Genomic DNA, 18,544 nt, shown 5'->3' with positions numbered 1-18,544 from the left:
TTTAATTTTTGAAAAAAAGGAATTTATTTCTATTTTTATTTTTGAGAGAGAGTGAGTGGTGAAGGTGCAGAGAGAGAGAGAGAGGGAGATAGAGAATCCTGCTGTCAGCGCAGAGCCTAATACGAAGCTTGAACTCACGACCCCATGAGATCATAACATGAGCTGAAGTCAAGAGTTGGATGCTTAATCGAATGAGCCATCCAGGTGCCCCTGGATCTGGGATTCTTGGAAGAATAAAACAGAAACAGTAAATCAGTGTACCAAAGATAAGAAATCTGCAGAGAGACAACTTCTTTGTTCTTCAGAAGGACTGCTTTAAAAATTACTTCAATACTGATTAGTTCATTGTGAACTAATTAGTTCAGATTAGTTGGAGCAAAACCTCTGTGAACCAATCTACCCAAAACCACACACACAAAATTGGGACAATATTTGAAGCCAACCCTTTTTGAGAAGTCACTGAGGAATTTTTCATAATTTATTGTGATATAGGAAAATATAGGGAAACCAAACAGTGAGACAAAATGAGTACTAGATGAAATATTGCTCTGGTTTCACACTGTACAGCCTAAAACAAAACCTGACAAGCTTGACCAATATTCAATCTAATTAAGTCCCAGAACAAAGCCTGAAAACATAGAAATACAAAAAAGAATTTAGCATCCCACAGGGTAAAATATATATTGTTTTTTCATATTTTATATGTTTATATATGTTTTATATATTATCATATATAATTATGTATATAATCCATTCCAACCTATAAGTCATGAAAAGTAATAGAAAAACAAAATTCATAATAAGTAAGAAAAATTAATCAATTGAAACTGACCCAGAAATGACACAGATATTAAAGTTAATCGACACAGGCATTTAAAGTTTTTAGAAATGCATTCTATGTCTTTGAAAACCAGCATCCTAGCATCCAAAAGAAGGGACAAAATTGGTTTGGCAGTCCAAAAATCACCATCAAAATAAACTGTCACTATTTGACACAACAGGAAGCTTGAAAAATGCTCTATTCAAAAGGCTTGTTTTTATTTGACATGACTCAGAAATCAACCTATGAGAAAAAGGCATTTGTAATGGCAATTGTTTAACATTAAAGTGTCCTAAGACAAACTTACTAATTGGGTTAACAAAAGACTGACTATAAAACTCAAAACAAACCAGCCAACAAACAAACAAAACAAAAACAAGCAAACAAATAAAAACAGAGAATGAGATGTTCATAGGAGGATTTGAAAAGTTCCAACATATTTTTAGGAATATAGAAGGCCACCTACCCATGTGCATAGCGCATGCACAAGATTTCAAAAACAAAACAAAACAAAACAAACAAACAAAACCCTCTCCAAGTAAAAATCTTGCTTACGAATCAGACTTGATATCAGCTATTACAAATAAGTTCCAAGAACTAAAATAAACCAAGTCTAAAGAAGAAAAGGAAAAGTTTGAGAATCATGTGTCACCAAATACAGAGTATAAATAGACAGGAATTATTTAAAAAGAACCAAATATAATGGAAATGTATAATAAATGAATGTAAAATCCACAATAGGTGCTCAAAAGCATATTTAAACTTAGAGAAAAAAAATGAATAAGCAAGCTTGAAGAGAGGCCAATTGAAACTATTCAGCCTGAAAAGCAAAAAAAAAAAAAAAAAAAAAAAAAAAGAAAAAAATGAAAAAGTCTCAAAGACCCCTGTAGGATACAAAAAAAAAAAAAAAAAAAAAAAAAAAAGCCTATAAAGAAAATCCTAGAAGGACAGGAGAGACAGAAATAACATTTGAAGAAATAATGGCTGAAATTTTTCAAAAATTGATAAAAAAAAAAACAAAAAAACTTCAATCCTCACAAACAAGAAGCTCAACAAATTCTAAGCAGAACTGAAAACAAGATATCCTTACCTAAAGTATCAGTCAAATGTTTAAAAGAAAAAGACAAAGGGAGAATCTTGAAAGCAGCAATATATGCTTTCAAACACATTTGATTATTAAGAATTTAAAGAATCCCTCCCGGATTCTCTTGGTTTTTACACCATAAATAATAGGGTTCATCATAGGTGGAATAAGAAGATATATATTGGCTATAAAAATATGGGTATGTGGAGCGATGTGGTGGCCAAACCTATGAGTGAGAAAAGAGAAAAAGGCTGGTGTATAAAACACTAAGATGACCCATACATGGGAGACACATGTACTTAAGGTCTTGAGGCGGGCAGCTTTCGAAGGCAGATTAAAGACAGTGAAAAGAATAAGGACATAAGAACAGATGATCAATATGAAATCCAATCCCCCTGTCAGGAATGCCACAATTAGGCTGTAGGCTCTACGAATCTTGGTTTCAGTGCAAACTAGCTTTATCACAGCCATAAACTCACAGTACGTATGGGAGATGACATTAGTTCTGCAGTAGGAAAGCCACCTCAGTAGAAAGGGATGTGGACTGAGGAGTACAGCTCCTCTAAAGACAATGCCCAAACCGAAGCCTATAATCACTGCAGGGGTCAGGATAGTGGAATGTCTTAATGGGTGGCAAATGGCTATGTAGCGGTCAAAAGCCATGGCCAGGATAAATCCAGATTCCATAGTAGACAGAGAATGAATAAGATACATTTGAGTGAGGCAGGCTTCAAAGTAGATCTCTCTGTAATTGAACCAGAAGAGGCTAAGTATCTTGGGAAGTGTAGAAGAAGTAAGAATCAAATCAGCCACTGAAAGCATGCATAGAAAGAGGTACATAGGTTCATGTAGTTTGTGGTCTGTCTTGACAATTAATAGAAGGGCAACATTTCCCATTAGTGACATGAGGTAGACTAGACAAAAAGGGATAGAAATCCATATGTGAACAGCCTCCAATCCTGGAATGCCAAGCAGTAGAAAGCTGGTAGGGTGAAGACTGGTCCTGTTGTAATTTAACATTATGCAAACAGTAGATATTCCATGACCCTGTCCAAATTAAAAATCACAAAGATTATAAATATATGAATATCAATGTTTTTCTTCCATTACTATGGGTTTGGAGAGATGCCAGTTATTGAATTATTTCTTCAGTAGTATAATCTCGCAATGCATTAAATATATGGGATTGTGCTTTTTTGGGTAAGAAAAATTAGTAGAAAAGTATCTATCTATCATCTATCTATCATCTATCTATCTCCTTGCCTTTTTTTTTTCCAGAAAGTGTTGTTCAGTTAGCCAGATGCATTTCAGTAGTATTATAGTATTAGAGAGGTAACAGGTGATATATTGCTGAGTATGAAGATATAATTTTCTATAATTTGAGACAAGCAAAAAAGGGTAAGTCCAACCATTATGATTGAGATCAGTGATTTGTGATATTTAACCTCTCTCACCCCCTTCTCAATGATAGGGCTTATAGATATAATGAAAAGGTGACTTGGGAAATACTAAAGAACAATTGGGGAAATTAGCTAAAAAAAAGGAGAATGAAGAAGTATGAACCAAACTGGTCCTATTTTTAAAGGTGAGTCATTGAGCTAATAAATCAAGGACCCTTATCTTCATAAAATCAGCTCAACTGAACAATAAGAAAATCACTTAGCAAAGGACCATCCAATAGAAAAAATGACTAAGTCTGGAAAACATGGGTATTCAGATTACCAGATATTTGTGTTGTTTTGTAAAAGATCAATCAAATTCTTCCAGAAGGTGAATAATACATTTTTCAATCACACAGTACACTTCACACTGACTTCTGTTTCCAAAGCTAAAATTTTTTCCCTATATGCCCAATGCTGTGCCTTTTATTCCTATAACTTACTCATTCCATAACTGGAAGGCTCTATCTTCCATCTCCCACCCCTCTTCCCTCTAGCAACCATCAGTTTGCTGTCTGGGTTTAGAGGTCTGATTCCTTAAGAAAACTTTTAAATACAACTCTTGATTTCCAGAAATTGGCTTACCAGAAATCACTCCTTAGAGTTTGTGAGCAATTATTTTGGAAGGATATCCTAACAATACTAAATTTTGAATTGATAAATAATTATCTTGGTTCAAATATTGGTATATGGTGAGCTTTTATAACATGAAGTATCCTTTCACTCTGAATAAAAGAATTATTTTTAAAAAAATGTTTTGACCAGTTCAGTTTAGGACTAAATCCTAGAAGTAGATTAACAAAAATTATGAATGAACAAACTGTTCATTTCAGCTTAAATATTGAGTTCATCTTGTTCTACCTTATTTTTTGTCAAGAAGTTCAACCATCTTTCAGAGAGCCACAAGTGCTGTCTTCACCACTTAAGACTGGACCTAGAACCCCATCCTAGGTTCCATCATTCCCTTCTTATGGAAGCATTGAGTTTTCCAATCCCAACTCAACTACAACTCTGCAGCCTGTAACCAGGTTATCTTACCTCTATAATGAGATGGCCCCATTGTTCATCGTGAAGGTCAGCTTAATATATGCTATACTACAGCAAGTTTCATTATATCTCTTATCCTGGGGGACCAGATGCCTGCAAGGAATATCCTACCTATCACCTCCTTCGAGAATGTTGTCTGATTATAAGCAATTTCAATAATTTCTCCTAGTCTCTTCAGGAACAGTTTGGTCTCTTGAAGGGAATCAATCTTGTAGTGTCATTGCCACCCAAGCTAGCTCTGAACTTAGAAACCAAGAAGAGATGGTCTCTGGACTCCGAGTCTCTTGAGATACTTGATTTATTACACTTCTAGGGCTTAAGCACATGTAGGCACTGCGAATTAATGCCTTCTCACAACATATGTGATGAGAGCTAGACAGAATGGAGAATATCAGAGAGGCACATGGTTATTAATTAATTAGGGTATCCATATTAATATCCCCATATGTTTCCAGATATTAAGTAACTTACTTGAATCTTATCTAGTTCTGAAAAACAACCAAAGCTCCAGGATACTTTCTAGTCATGTTTCTATTACTGAATCCTCTTGAATTTTACTTGTTTAATCAAGTAAAGGATATTCATTATCCCTATATACAAAAGAATCATTATGTGCATTTTCGTTGCAATGTTATGCATATATTAAATATGTCTTCCTTATAAACTTGTCCTTCCTCAACTTCTTCTCCTTTTTCTGTATTTCAGGAGCATTGACCATTGCAGGCTATGTTTCCCAGGATCACAGATCATCTGTATTTATGCTGGGTTTGTTCAGTGTAGGTACTGGCAGGAAAATATTAGGGAAGAGGAAAGAAAGGTCAGGTTATTTCTCCCTATTTCTCACTCTCTTCAACTGCATCTGCTCCAGGGCTCCAGATCCTGCCAGAGAGGACTTCCATGGCTTCACCTTCCACTGGGAGACTCATATCTTTGAGTCTGGAACTGCTGGCTGCCCCCTCTGTTTCACTGACCTAGAGCTGGTATGGCTTCCTATAGTTCTTAATTTCTGGGAGTCTTTATTTTTAATATTTCACTTCTCAGAAGCTATATAATTATATAAATAATTATCAGTATTAAAGATGTCCTGTCCTAAATATTCAAATTTTTTTTGTGTCCTGGTTAGATTCTTACTAATATAGATACCTTTAATAATTCTATAGGGCTTTGGTAATTGGTTGATTTGAAAGAATGACGGTATTTCCTAGTTAACTGTTATTAAATATTAGAAAGAGGACAATAAAAAATGACCAGCAACCTCAACCTCAACATAATAAAGGCCACATATGATAAGCCCTTGTACTAACATTGTACTCAATGGTGAAATACTGAAAGTTTTTTCTTTATGATCAGGAACAAGAGAGATATGCCCATTTCTATCGCTTGTATGCAACATAGTTCTGGAAGTATTAGCTATAGCAATTAGACAAGAAAAATAAATAAAAGGCATACAAGTTGGGAAGGAAGATACAAAACTATGTTTGCAGATGATTTGATCTTGTAAGAAGAAAACCATAAAGATATCACACTTGTATGCACACACACACACACACACACACACACAAACATACCTAATATAACCAATAAATAAATTAGCAAAATTGCAATATTCAAAATCAACATGCAAAACCCCAAAATTGCATTTCTATACACTAACAATGAGCAATCTGAAAAGGAAATTACATAAATAATTATATTTATAATAAATTCCAAAAGAATAAAATAGGAATAAATTTAAGCAAAGAGACAAATACTTGTACACTAAAAACCACAAAACATTGTTGGAAGATATTAATGAAGACACAAATAAATAGAAAGATATTCCATGGTCATGGATTGGAAAACATAATGTTAATATGCCAATGCTACCCAAAGTCATCTACAGATTCAATGCAATCCTTACCAAAGTTGCAATGACATTTTTGTAGAAACAGAAAAATCCAATCTAAAATTCATACAAAATCTCACACAAAATAGCCACACACACAAAAAAAATCTTGAAAATAAGAACAAAGTTGAGGTCTCATACTTCCTGATTTCACAACTTACTACAAAGCTATAGTAATCAAATAAGTATGGTACTGGCCTAAAGACAGACATATAGACCTATACAAGAGAAAAGAAAGCTCCCAAATAAACTCTAACATATATGGTCAGGTAATTTCTACAAGAGAGCCCAGATCATTCAATGGGGAAAAAACAGTTTTTTTTTTTTCAACAAATGGCAGTGAAAAAACTAGATATCCACATGCAATGGAATGAAATTGAACTCATATCATACAGAAAAAAATTACTGAAAATGGATCAAAGACCTAAATAGGAGAGGTGAAACTATCAAATACTTAGAAAAAAAATAGAGAGAAAACATTATGACATTGTATTTGACAATTTCTTGGATAAGACACAAAAACATAGGCAACAAAAATAAAAATAAATAAGCTGGACTTCACCAAAATTAAAACTTTTGTACTTAAATACAGACAACAAACTGGTTGTTGCCAGAGGGGAGGTGGGTGACGAAATGGGTGAAATAAGTGAAGGGGATTAAGAGTCAACTTACTGTGATGAGCACTGAGTAATGTATAGAATGTTGAATCATTATATTCTACACCTGAAACTAATATAGCATTATATGTTAATTATATTTCAATTAAAAAATGAGCAGGAAAACAATACTTTTGTGCATCAAAGGGCACTATCAAGAGAGGGAAAGGCAACCCACAGAATGGGAGAAAATATTTGTAAACCATATATCTGATAATAAATTAATAGCCAGAATATATAAAGAACTTTTAAAGCTCAACAGCAATGACAACAACAACACAATAGATTAGAAAATGAGCAAATAACTTGAATAAAATTTTTTCCAAAGAATGTGTACAAATGGCAAATATATACATGAAAAGATGTTCAACATCACTAATTTTTAGGGAAATGCAAATCAAAACCAAAATGAGACACCACTTCATATATATTAGGATGGCTACTATTTTTAAAAAATTAAAAAAATTAGGAGTGCCTGGGTGGCTCAGTCGGTTAAACGTACGACTTCAGCTCAGGTCGTGATCTCACAGTTCATGGATTCAAGCCCCACATCAGGCTCTGTGCTGACAGCTCAGAGCCTGGAGCCTGCTTGAATTCTGTGTCTCCCTCTCTCTGTGCTACCCCCTCCTCACTTCCTGTTTCTCTGTCTCTTGAAAATAAATAAACATTTAAAAAAATTAAAAAAAAATCATTGGTGTGGATATGAAAAATTGGAAACCTTTTGCATTGCTAGTGAGAATGTAATATGATGCAGCTGCTGTGCAAAAAGAGACATGGCTATTGCTCAAAAATGAAAACACAGAATTACCATATAATACAGCAATTCCACTTCTGGGTATTTATCCAAAAGAAATTAAAACAGAGACTAGAACAGATATTTATATAACTACATCCACAATAGCATTACTCATAGGAGGCAAAAGTTGGAAGCAACCCAAGTGTCCATCCATAGATAAATGGATAAATGAAATATAGATAGATAAGAATCTGTATCTAGATATATGTCTGTTTTATCTATGTATCTATAGTCCACTATAATATTTATTGGAAATATTATTCCACATTAAAAGGTAAGGAAATTCTGACGCATTCTACAACATGAATGGACCTTGAAGAAATTATGTTGAGTGAAATAAGCCAGTCACAAAAAGACTAATACTGTATGATTCCACTTATATGAAGTACCTAGAGTAGCCAAATTCACAAAGACAACATAATGGTAGTTGCCAGGGAATGTGGGGAATGGGAAGTTAATGTTAATGGATAGATTTCAGATGGGAAAGATAAAAATCTCTGAAGAAGAATGGTGGTGATGACTGCACAGCAATGTGAATGCATGAATTACACTGAACTGGACAATTAAAAATGGTTAAAATAACAACTATTATGTTATGTATATTTTACCACAATACTAAAAAAGCCACCAGTAAATGTCCTTTAGTTACATTCTTATCTTAATTGCAAAAAGCATAAGTGGTGATGTTGGATAGATACATAGATACATGGATATATAGATCGATGATAGACTGATCTTCATGGTCTTTTCTTTATTACCAACATACAAATATATATTAACAAAGAGAAACATCAAGAGAAGCTTATTGCAGTTGTACACTGAGATGTTCCATAAATACAAGTGGGAAACTGTCCATCATTTAGTTCTCTATAGAAATCCTTTTTTTCTATATTGTTTACTTATCCTTTTTCTCCTTCCACTGTTCACTCTCTGTTTGTAATTATCCTCCATAAGACATACAGTTAGAAGGAGATTGACAATTTGTCCTCAAATATTTAATACATGAAAAAGCTGAAATAACTTGTTTGATTAGAATTTTTGGAATCACAGACATATAGTAAATAAAAGAACTTTCAGATGGTAAATGCAATTCTGCTTGTGAGAGTAAGAGCAGCTAGTTATTTTAATTATATCACTTCTTTTATTTCCATTTATTTTATCAATTCAACTACAATCAAGCAACTTTGACCATTAATGTCCTAATAACATGTTCCCGTATTTTCTTGGTCCTTACTCCATATACAATAGGGTTGAGAAAAGGGGGCACCAAAAGGTACATATTTGCAATAAAAATATGGACATGTGCAGGCACATTTTTCCCAAAACGGTGAGTGAAAATGGAAAAACCAGCTGTGGAATAGAAGACAAGAATAACACAGACATGTGACCCACATGTGCCCAGAGCCTTAAAGCTAGCTTCTCGGGATGGCAGACGGAATACAGAGCGGAGGATGAAGGCATAGGATACAGCAATGAGAATTGCATCACATGAGCCAATGATAGAAGCCATACTGAGGCTATAACTCTTGGTGGCCCCTATGTCCATACATGCCAGCTTCACCACGGCCATGAACTCACAATAGGTGTGGGCAATAATTCGTGATCTGCAGTAGGGAAGTTGTTTGAGCAGGATGGGATGTGGAGAAAAGAAGGCTACACCCCTAATCACCACAATAATACTCATTATGGTGATGCGTGCATGGGTGAGAATGGTAGTATGGTGCAGTGGATGACAAATGGCCACATAACGGTCAAAGGCCATGGCCAGAAAAAAGCCAGATTCCATAGCAGTAAAACTATGAATGAAGAACATTTGGGCTAGACAGACATCAAAGGCAATGTCATGGACTCCAAGCCAGAAGAGACACAGCATCCGAGGCAGTGTAGATGTGGAGAGGACCAGGTCAGTGACGGAGAGCATGCACAAAAAGAAGAACATAGGCTCATGGAGACTCCGCTCTGCCTTCACCACGGCCAGGATGCTCACATTCCCCACCACAGCCACCACGTACATGGAGCAGAAGGGAATCCCAATCCAGACATGCAGGTGCTCTAGTCCTGGGATGCCCATCAGCAAGAAGGTGACAGGAGAAGGATGAGAGGTGTTGAAAGGAGGCATGATGCTTTTTCCCGGGCTTATCAGTACTTCTAAAGATAAAGTTGCTATGACAGATGATCACAACCAGATGCTAAAAACATGGAGATTCAGTTCAGGAAGACCCTTAATGATCTATTGCTAAAAACAATTCAAATTCATAATCAGGTGTATTTAAATTCACTAGGACCATAATACCAAAATTAGTAATAACTAACCAAATGACTGTGTTTAGAAGTACAGAAAGATAATACTTATATTATATTATCCCAGGGACTTATAAATTACCTTGTCCCTTCATTTCCAGTAAAAGATTCCATCTGTAGTCATACCTGAATGTAAGTCAACTAATATTTACTGAATGTCTTCCTTGAGTTACCATTCATTATTTCCCGTATGTCAGTGGGCTTTCCCCTAACTAGAAGTGATCAAGCAGAGGCACTGTGAAAACATCAAGTAGTTATTGAAAGGACCCTTATAGTCCAATCTGGCATTCACATGGGGAATAGAAATAAATGGTCTTTGTCCCTCTCTGGACATGATACTGAAGTCTTTGACACAGCTTTTGAAGTAGAATCAACTCAGTCTTTATCTTTAGCCTTTCATTTACCACTGTGCACACGTGACTAATCTGACAAGATTACAACTTGCTTTTTTCCTATTGTTTATTTCTTTCTATCATGTACTGTTCAAGTAGGCACATATTATGTTCTTTTGAACCAACAGATATCTATTGGTAAGGATATTTCTTCAACGTTTTTTTTTTTTTTTTTTTATTTATTTTTGGGACAGAGAGAGACAGAGCATGAACGGGGGAGGGGCAGAGGGAGAGGGAGACACAGAATCGGAAACAGGCTCCAGGCTCCGAGCCATCAGCCCAGAGCCTGACGCGGGGCTCGAACTCACAGACCGCGAGATCGTGACCTGGCTGAAGTCGGACGCTTAACCGACTGCGCCACCCAGGCGCCCCGGTAAGGATATTTCTTAACATTAACCCCACTCACTACACTTTTATTCTCATTTTTTTCCCAGATTTAGATTATTTCACAGTACAGACGGATACTAATTGTGCTCCTTCATTTGTTGATCTAGAAACTCAAATTCTCAAACATGCACAACGGTTTATTTATTGGATTGGTAAATTTATACCTGATGATGCTTGAGATATCAGTTATGGACTATAGTAGATTTCTTTATACTTCGTCCTATAATTCCAAGCAATAGTCAAATCCCCATAGCAGAGAAGTTCTGGGATAAAGTGGGTGAGCATGAGGCAGGAGTTGAGAAGGTTAAAGAGAAAAACTAACTTCTAAGTCGCCACAAATGCTTCAGTTGTAGAGTAACCCTTGGTTACTAGTTTTCTGCTTCTCCTAGCTCCCATCAAGGCAGTACATAGTACTTATGTAGAACTTCCATCAGTTTTTAAAGATAATATGCTCTCCTTCTGTCCCAAACAAATCCTTATAAATATAATATGTACTAATAAGAACTTACACAGAGTTACCAATACATATGCTTTCCTGAATCATGCCAGAATACTTATTATATCCCCCATATATTATTAACCAAACAATTTTTTCCAGGCTTTTATATGTACTATAACCTAGCTTTATTACAGTGAAAAACAAAAATATGTCTTTTTCCTGATTTAGCTTTAAACAAGTAATGGTAGTGTAACTTTCAACACATAATTTATATGGCCAAAACTTATCCCAAAGCTAAGGGAAGGATGAGTTATACAGAAATGATACCAAAGGATCAAATTAAGCTTCATGAGTCAAAAAAAGTCTTCTTGAGTAAATGGAACTTAGGTTGGAATGTGAAGATTATATGACTTGGTCCTATGGAATCTGAATATAGATATTTAGGTATAGATAAAGATAATATGTATCCGTCTATCTGCACCCACATGCACACACACATAAACAAAGCAAAGGAAAGAGGCATAAACAAAGTTCCACTGGGAAGAACAATCATGATGTAATGAATTAAATCTAGTGTAGTTGAGACTCAAAGATTACAAAGCGATGGGGTGCCTGGGTGGCTCAGTCGGTTAAGCATCCCACTTGAATTCAGGCCATGATCTCATGGTTTGTGGGTTCAAGCCCTGTGTCATGTTATGTGCTGACAGCTTGGAGCCCGAAGCCTGTTTTGGATTCTGTATTTCCCTATCTCTCTACCCCTCCCCTGCTCAGGCCCTGTCTCTCTCTCTCTCTCTCTCTCTCTCTCTCTCTCTCTCTCTCAAAAATAAACATTAAAAAAAATTTAAAAAATGATTATAAAGAAATTAAAGTGAGATAAAATTCTGTGGGTAAACAAAGGTCCCTACACATTCATGTGTAAGCACATAACCAGCAGGAAATTTTATAATCTAGACCAATTCAGTGGTTGTCAGGTGCTTACTAGTAACTGTTGGAGTTACAGATACAATGCAGAGCATTGTAAGCACAGAAGTAGAAAGTGCACACACTCAGAGATACACACACTGGTTTCTAAAACACTTTTTTTTGTACAAAAACACATGATATAATAACTGTGAGATCATCTCCCTGAAAATGCCAACCTGAGGTTGAGTATGGAGATCATGAGGTATCCTTCTTCTTGTTCCTTCAATAGATTCACACAATATGAAATATGGTCAAAATGAGAGAAAACTTTCTATGAGATCCTTAAAAAAGATCTTCGTTTCCTACAATCTATTTTTTTCTTCATTTCATCCATAAAGAATGAAAAATGTGTATTCCCTCTGTTTCAAAGAATTATATCTTCTTTCTTGAAACTAGGACATTTGGAAAGTAAAAAGATGTTAAGAAAATCCCATGTCTTTGAAAGTTTTCCTTAGATTGCTCAGACTATCTTTCTCTCCATCCTTCTTTAGTTTCATAACCTTAACTATCTCACAAGGAAACGGACTCGGAACCAAGAAGCAACCTAAACATGTAGTTTCCATATATAGTAGCTTCAGCATGGTAATCTCAGAGGATAAGCAAGAATAACAAGTGACACAAACAGGTCCTCATGGAATCACTAAGAAAGGGGAGGGGGGTATTTGTATTGTTGGTAAATATTTGATAATCTTCCTAATTGCAGGAATCATAGTTTATCTGTACACTCCCTTGGGTTTACAGTTGCAGATATAGCCATCTCTTAGTATTTTGATATAATCTGTCAACCACTTAACAGGACTTGAAGGGAACTGAAAAGATAGAGAACACATTCTTTATTCCTTTAACACATCAGCTTCATTCCATTGCAACTTGGGACATAAACTTTGCAGGCCAGAACAGAGGGGGGTGCTATATGTAAATTATTAAAAAAATATTCAAGAATTCCTTATCTAGCAAAAGTGCCCTTCCAAATGAGGACAATAGGATATTCCCAGACACACAAAAGCTGAGAGAGTTCATTATCTCTAAACCTGCTTTACAAGGAATGCTAAAGGGAGTCCTTTCTGTTGAAATGAAAGGAAGCTAGAGAGTAACTCAAATCTATACAAAAATATAAAGTTCTTCAGCAAAGATAAATACATACACAGGTATAAAAATCAGTATTATCCCAATTTTGGTTCATAACTCAACTTTTTATTCTTCTACAGGATATGAAAGACAAAAGCACAATTATAAATCTAAGTTAATGCATACAAAATATATAAGGATGTACTTTGTAACATTAATAACATAATGTCATTATGTGGGTGGTGGAGTTCTAAAGAAGGGAGTAGAGCTTTTGTCTGGGACTGAAGTTTAGTTTAAAATATATTGTTATAACTTTGGGATGTTATATGTAATTCCTGTGGCAATCACAAAGAAAATATTTGTAAACTATACACAAAAGGAAATGTCAAGGAATCCAAAAAGTGTCATTACAAAAATTAAGCAAACACAAAGACAGGCAATAAAAGAGGAAACGAGGGACAAGAAAGTTATAAGACATAAAGGAAATAAATAACAAAACAGTAATGGTAAATCCTTCCCTAGGAATAATTATTTTAAATATAAATGTTTCGGGGAGCCTGGGTGGCTCAGTCGGTTGAGCATCTGACTTCTGCTCAGGTCAGGATCTTCCAGTTTGTGGGTTCAAGCCCCGTGTCGGGCTCGGTGCTGACAGCTCGGAGCCTGGAGCCTGTTTCGGATTCTGTGTCTCCCTCTCTCTGCCCCTTCCCTGCTCATGCTCTGTCTCTCAAGAATGAATAAACGTTAAAAAAAAAATAATTAAAAAAATAAAAATAAAAAATAAATGTAAATGTTTTAAAATCCCCAGTCAAAATGAAGAGTGGTAGAATGGATGAAAACAGCAGGATTCAGACTTCAGTTTGAATCTCCAGTCTGGCATATGAGAATATGGAAGTTCACACTCTACCCTAACAACAAGTAAAAAGCTGAACCAACTGAGAAGTCAGCAACTCTTCCTAGACTCAGAGGTAAGGTCACAGGGCAAACTGCTGTCCCCCAAACTGGAGAAACCAATAAGTGAAGACAGAAAAATTATAATTTACCAGAGCAGAAATCTCTAAGAGAAGCAGTGCCAGGATAAGAAAATACAAACTACAGGGGCGCCTGGGTGGCTCAGTGGGTTAAGCGTCCGACTTCAGCTCTGGTCACGATCTCGCGGTCTGTGAATTCAAGCCCCGCGTAGGGCTCTGGGCTGATGGCTCAGAGCCTGGAGCCTGCTTCCTATTCTGTGTCTCCCTCTCTCTCTGCCCCTCCCCCGTTCATGCTCTGTCTCTCTGTGTCTCAAAAATAAATAAACTTAAAAAGAAAAAAAAAGAAAATACAAACTATAATTGACAAGTTGCTGGGGGCTTAGTCTGGGAAAACATGAGAGATAAACTCCAGGCGAACGCAGTCATTGATGGGTCCCTACACTTTTTTGAGTTTTACTTCAAGAACCATTAGCTCAGTTGTGACATTCGATGTGACATTCGATATCAGGTACTACTCATATTGTAAGACATCACAGTCAGAGGTGCTTCAGGATTTAAACCACAGCTAATCATTCACAATACAGTGTAAAGGTATTAAAAAGCAAAAGTAGAGAGTCTACCATGCAAAACAGGATATGCAATCTTAACCAGAGCTCAAGAAGTCTAGTGATCCAGTGATCTTTAACAGGGAAGAAAACATAATTACACTAACCTAGCTTCAGAGTATGTCTAAAGTAGCCAGATTCTGCTTTTCTTTTATTTATTTATTTATTTATTTATTTATTTATTTATTTATTTATTTTTGAGAGAAGGAGTAGCAGAGTAAGTGCAGAGAGAGAGGGGGACAGAGGATTCGAATTGGGCTATGTGCTTCCAGCAGAGAGCTTGACTTGGGGCTCTAACTCATGAACCATGAGTTTATGACCTGAGCCAAAGTCGGAGGCATAACTGACTGAGCCACCCAGGCACCCCTGCTTTTTTTTTTTTTTTTTAATACACTACCCTATTTTAAATTGTCCATTCTTCTTGAATTTGGTAACTGTTCATCCTTTTCTTTTTTTTTCCCTTCTCTTTCTTCTTCTCCTTCCTTTTCCTAAGCCCCAGTAAAAACAGACTATTTCACATTCCCTATTCCACAAATCTACCCTAAATAAGTGAGCCTTAATTACTTTAGAGAATTAATTTCATCTGGCTGTATCTGAAAGATGAACACCCTCTTCAAATTTCTTCTAAGGACCACGTTGAGTGCCTGGAAAAGCAGTAGTTTGTTCAACATTTTGATAAACGAATGAGTTAATATAAGGAAGATAAACCCTTCTAACAAATCCCATGGGGAACCAATGTTAATGACTCTGAGATAAATAACTCCCTCTCTGGCACCAGGAGTAATATTGAAGTAATATTGAAGGCTCTCATAGGATTATATATTAATGCACACACAGTGACAGAAACAAGATTTCTTCTAGGACATCAAGACTGCCAGGAGAATTTCCAACTGCAGTGAAACTGGGTTGGCATCTAGGTAGATAAAGAAGGAACACTTAATGGTGGCTTTCAGGCAAACTAGGCTAGAGCTGATGACAGATGGCAAAAATCAGTGTTCTCCATCTCATGGTTTCCATTTCCACAAAAACGAAGGCAGGAATACTGAAATGTTCCCATTTTTTAGCTCAGGTTAAGGTCTGCAGGATTGTTTGCTTCTACCGCTCTGACATTATTATTATAGAACTTCATCAGAACATTCTGGCCATACTGCCATCCATAGATCTGAACTTACTTGCTCAATGCTCAATGGTTGAAAGATAATGGTTGAATGATAGTGAGGGATGAAGCCTCTTCATTTCTCATCCAAGTTTCCTTCTGCAGGTGTCAGAATCAGCAGCAAGAAGACAGAATACCAATGTCTATGGCATCCATCAATACATCATATTTGACCCCAGAACTGTAATCTTAATCAGAATTCCTGGACTAGAACATGTGCAGTTTTGGACTGGGTTTCCCTTCTTTGCTGTGTGCATAGTGGCTCTTCTGGGAAATATTATTTTACTAATCATCATTGCTACAGAACGCAGCCTGCATCAGCCCATGCATAACATCCTGGCAGTGCTGGCGGCCACTGACATAGGACTCTGCGCAGCCATTGCTCCCAGGATGTTGGCCATCTTCTGGTTCAGATCTTGTTCCATGGCCTTTGACAGCTGCCTGACCCAGCTGTTCTTCATTCATGCCTTACAGTGCATGGAGTCTGGCATTCTGTTGGCCATGGCTTTTGACCGCTACATTGCCATCTGTGATCCACTGAGACACATCCATCCTCACGCCTTCCATCCTGGATCAGATGATAGCAACAGTGGCGATCCAAGCTACAGTGCTGGTTGGTCTGTCACCCACTCTAATCAAAAGATTTCATGTTTTTCATTCCATTCTGATTGCCCCACTCTTACTGTGAGCACATGGCCATGGTCAAGCTAGCTGCAGAAGACATCCAAGTCAATAAAACATGTGGTCTCCTAGTAGGTTTTACAATACTGGGATTTGACATGATTTTTGTCCTCATTTCCTATATCCATATTTCCAGGCTGTTTTTTGTCTACACCAAAAGGAGGCACGGCTCACAGCATTTAACACATGCACAGCTCATATTTTTGTTTTCCTTGAGTTTTATATTCTTGCCTTCTTCTCCTTTTTCAGCCACCGTTTTGGACATGTAGCTCGCCCTACCCACATTCTCCTGTCTACCATCTATCTCCTTGTGCCACTCAACCCTATTGTCTATGGTGTAAAAAATAAGGTAATTCGTAAGCATGTGGCATGGATTTTTCTTCTGAGTCATGGATCCCACCGTGATCTATCAAATGTTTGTGGTCAGGTAGAGAATACCTTTATTTCCTAGAGATGGAGAGAGTTTGAACTCCGTGCATTCACTGTTGGGGATTCACATCATTAGGCTCTATCTTAAAAGCTTTTAGCTCCAAAACCACAGCTAGGTTGACATAAAAAGTATCCAAACTAACAATGGTACTTTCTATCTGTAATGCATTTGACTTCTAATCCAATCTTTATCGTGTCTTTCCTTTTACTTTCTTTGTGTTTAATTTGCAGTTCTTTTTACTTATTCATAAAGAAGCTTTGATTATTGGTTTTCAAACTTTCCCTTTTGGAATTTATGCATTTTCAAGTAGGGATTTATTTTAACCATTGCTTTTTCACATGCTACACATTTTGATATCCTCTGTTTTTACTTATTCAATTACAAATAAAATTAATATTTATTGTGACTTCTGTTAACCGTGAAATATGCAATATACTCATACGTGTAAGGTCATTTGTTTTTTGAAGAAGATAGATAAGTGATGTAATGGAGATTAGATAGTCTTCCTGAAATGGAGAGCTGGAGCAAATAATTGTATGAGAAAATGAACTTGACATCTACCTCATATGACATAGCAAAATTAACTTAAGGTGAATCATAGACCTAAGCATTGATGAAAAAAACTATAAAGCTCCGGTCTGTTAACTAGACCTCATTAGAGAAGGAAGAGCCTTGGATCACTGAGAGACAGAAAAGTGGCTGTGATACTGCTTCAGTGGAACGTGCCACAAGTCCACCTTGTAGGATGCCAGGGCTCATGAGGAAACGGCTGGCCACTGGGTGCTGCCTCCTTCATTTATTGCAGAATTTGGGCCCTGGAGGATTTGCAAGAGCTGCAGGAGCCTACTGTCGACTACAGATGGCAAACAAACTGCACTGAGTCTGTGGAGTGACCATGTAGGAACCAGGAAGCAAAACCCTCCCCTCCTTCAGTTCCTTACCCATGCCATCCACGGACAAAGTGTAGCATTTCACGAGCTGTGAAGACAAAGTAATCAGAGGGCCAAGGCACATTTTCACAGAGAAGGCAAAAAGTGAACCTGGAGCTGAGAGGCAATGAATCATTAACCAGCACGCGCTTCATGGCAAATAATAAAGTTGTTGGTACATGCACTGGGAACACAATATACAAGCAGGACCAGTCAGCCATTTATCTTTAGTGAGTGTTGTGCTCACAGCAGCCATCACCTATATAGCTGACAATCAAATATTCTTTTTGCCATCTGCTAAAGAAAAAAAAAAAAAGTAAGAAAGCACAGACTAAGCATAAACACTCAGCTCTCCTGACATCAAAAGTGAGGATATTTTTAAGAGCCAGGCTGGAAGGGGCAGCTGTGTTTTCTAATTGGCTATGTGAGTGATATTCCTATTTTGCTCATGACTAGATATTTATTTTTTATTTTTTGCTTGAAAAAAATATTTATTTA

At 36.6% G+C, this 18,544-nt stretch overlaps 2 protein-coding genes, 1 non-coding gene and 1 pseudogene across 3 annotated transcripts; 2 read left to right on the top strand and 2 right to left on the bottom strand.

Annotated features, from left to right (window-relative positions):
• Nucleotides 1-1,979: 1,979 nt before the first annotated feature.
• On the bottom strand, nucleotides 1,980-5,783 carry LOC132662376 (olfactory receptor 52K2-like). Its single transcript, XM_060607850.3, has 2 exons — nucleotides 5,695-5,783; nucleotides 1,980-2,907 (listed from the first exon to the last, which is right to left on the bottom strand). The coding sequence occupies exons 1-2, from the start codon at nucleotides 5,781-5,783 to the stop codon at nucleotides 1,980-1,982; spliced, it is 1,017 nt and encodes a 338-aa protein (XP_060463833.3).
• A 3,118-nt stretch (nucleotides 5,784-8,901) lies between these two features.
• On the bottom strand, nucleotides 8,902-9,846 carry LOC132662377 (olfactory receptor 52E4-like). The gene has a single exon (XM_060607851.2). The coding sequence runs from the start codon at nucleotides 9,844-9,846 to the stop codon at nucleotides 8,902-8,904; it is 945 nt and encodes a 314-aa protein (XP_060463834.1).
• Nucleotides 9,847-13,832: 3,986 nt separating this feature from the next.
• Nucleotides 13,833-13,917, top strand: TRNAR-UCU (transfer RNA arginine (anticodon UCU)). The gene has a single exon. It is a non-coding gene; the product is annotated as a tRNA-Arg (tRNA).
• Nucleotides 13,918-16,151: 2,234 nt separating this feature from the next.
• On the top strand, nucleotides 16,152-17,997 carry LOC132660602 (olfactory receptor 52A1-like; annotated as a pseudogene).
• The last annotated feature ends 547 nt before the right edge of the window (nucleotides 17,998-18,544 follow it).

This window comes from Panthera onca, chromosome D1, assembly GCF_046562875.1.
Source record: "Panthera onca isolate mPanOnc1 chromosome D1, mPanOnc1 haplotype 2, whole genome shotgun sequence".
Classification (NCBI taxonomy): Eukaryota; Metazoa; Chordata; class Mammalia; order Carnivora; family Felidae; genus Panthera; species Panthera onca.
This window is presented reverse-complemented; position numbering and strand designations above follow the sequence as displayed.

Excerpts from the sequence above, each read along its gene's own strand:
- LOC132662376 (XM_060607850.3), bottom strand. The coding sequence starts at position 5,783 with ATGTTGCATACAAGCGATAGAAATGGGCATATCTCTCTTGTTCCTGAT. Across the intron at positions 2,908-5,694 it reads ATTTCACCATTGAGTACAAT|GACCAGTCTTCACCCTACCA; the intron begins GTTAGTACAAGG and ends AAATTACAACAG.
- LOC132662377 (XM_060607851.2), bottom strand. The coding sequence starts at position 9,846 with ATGCCTCCTTTCAACACCTCTCATCCTTCTCCTGTCACCTTCTTGCTG.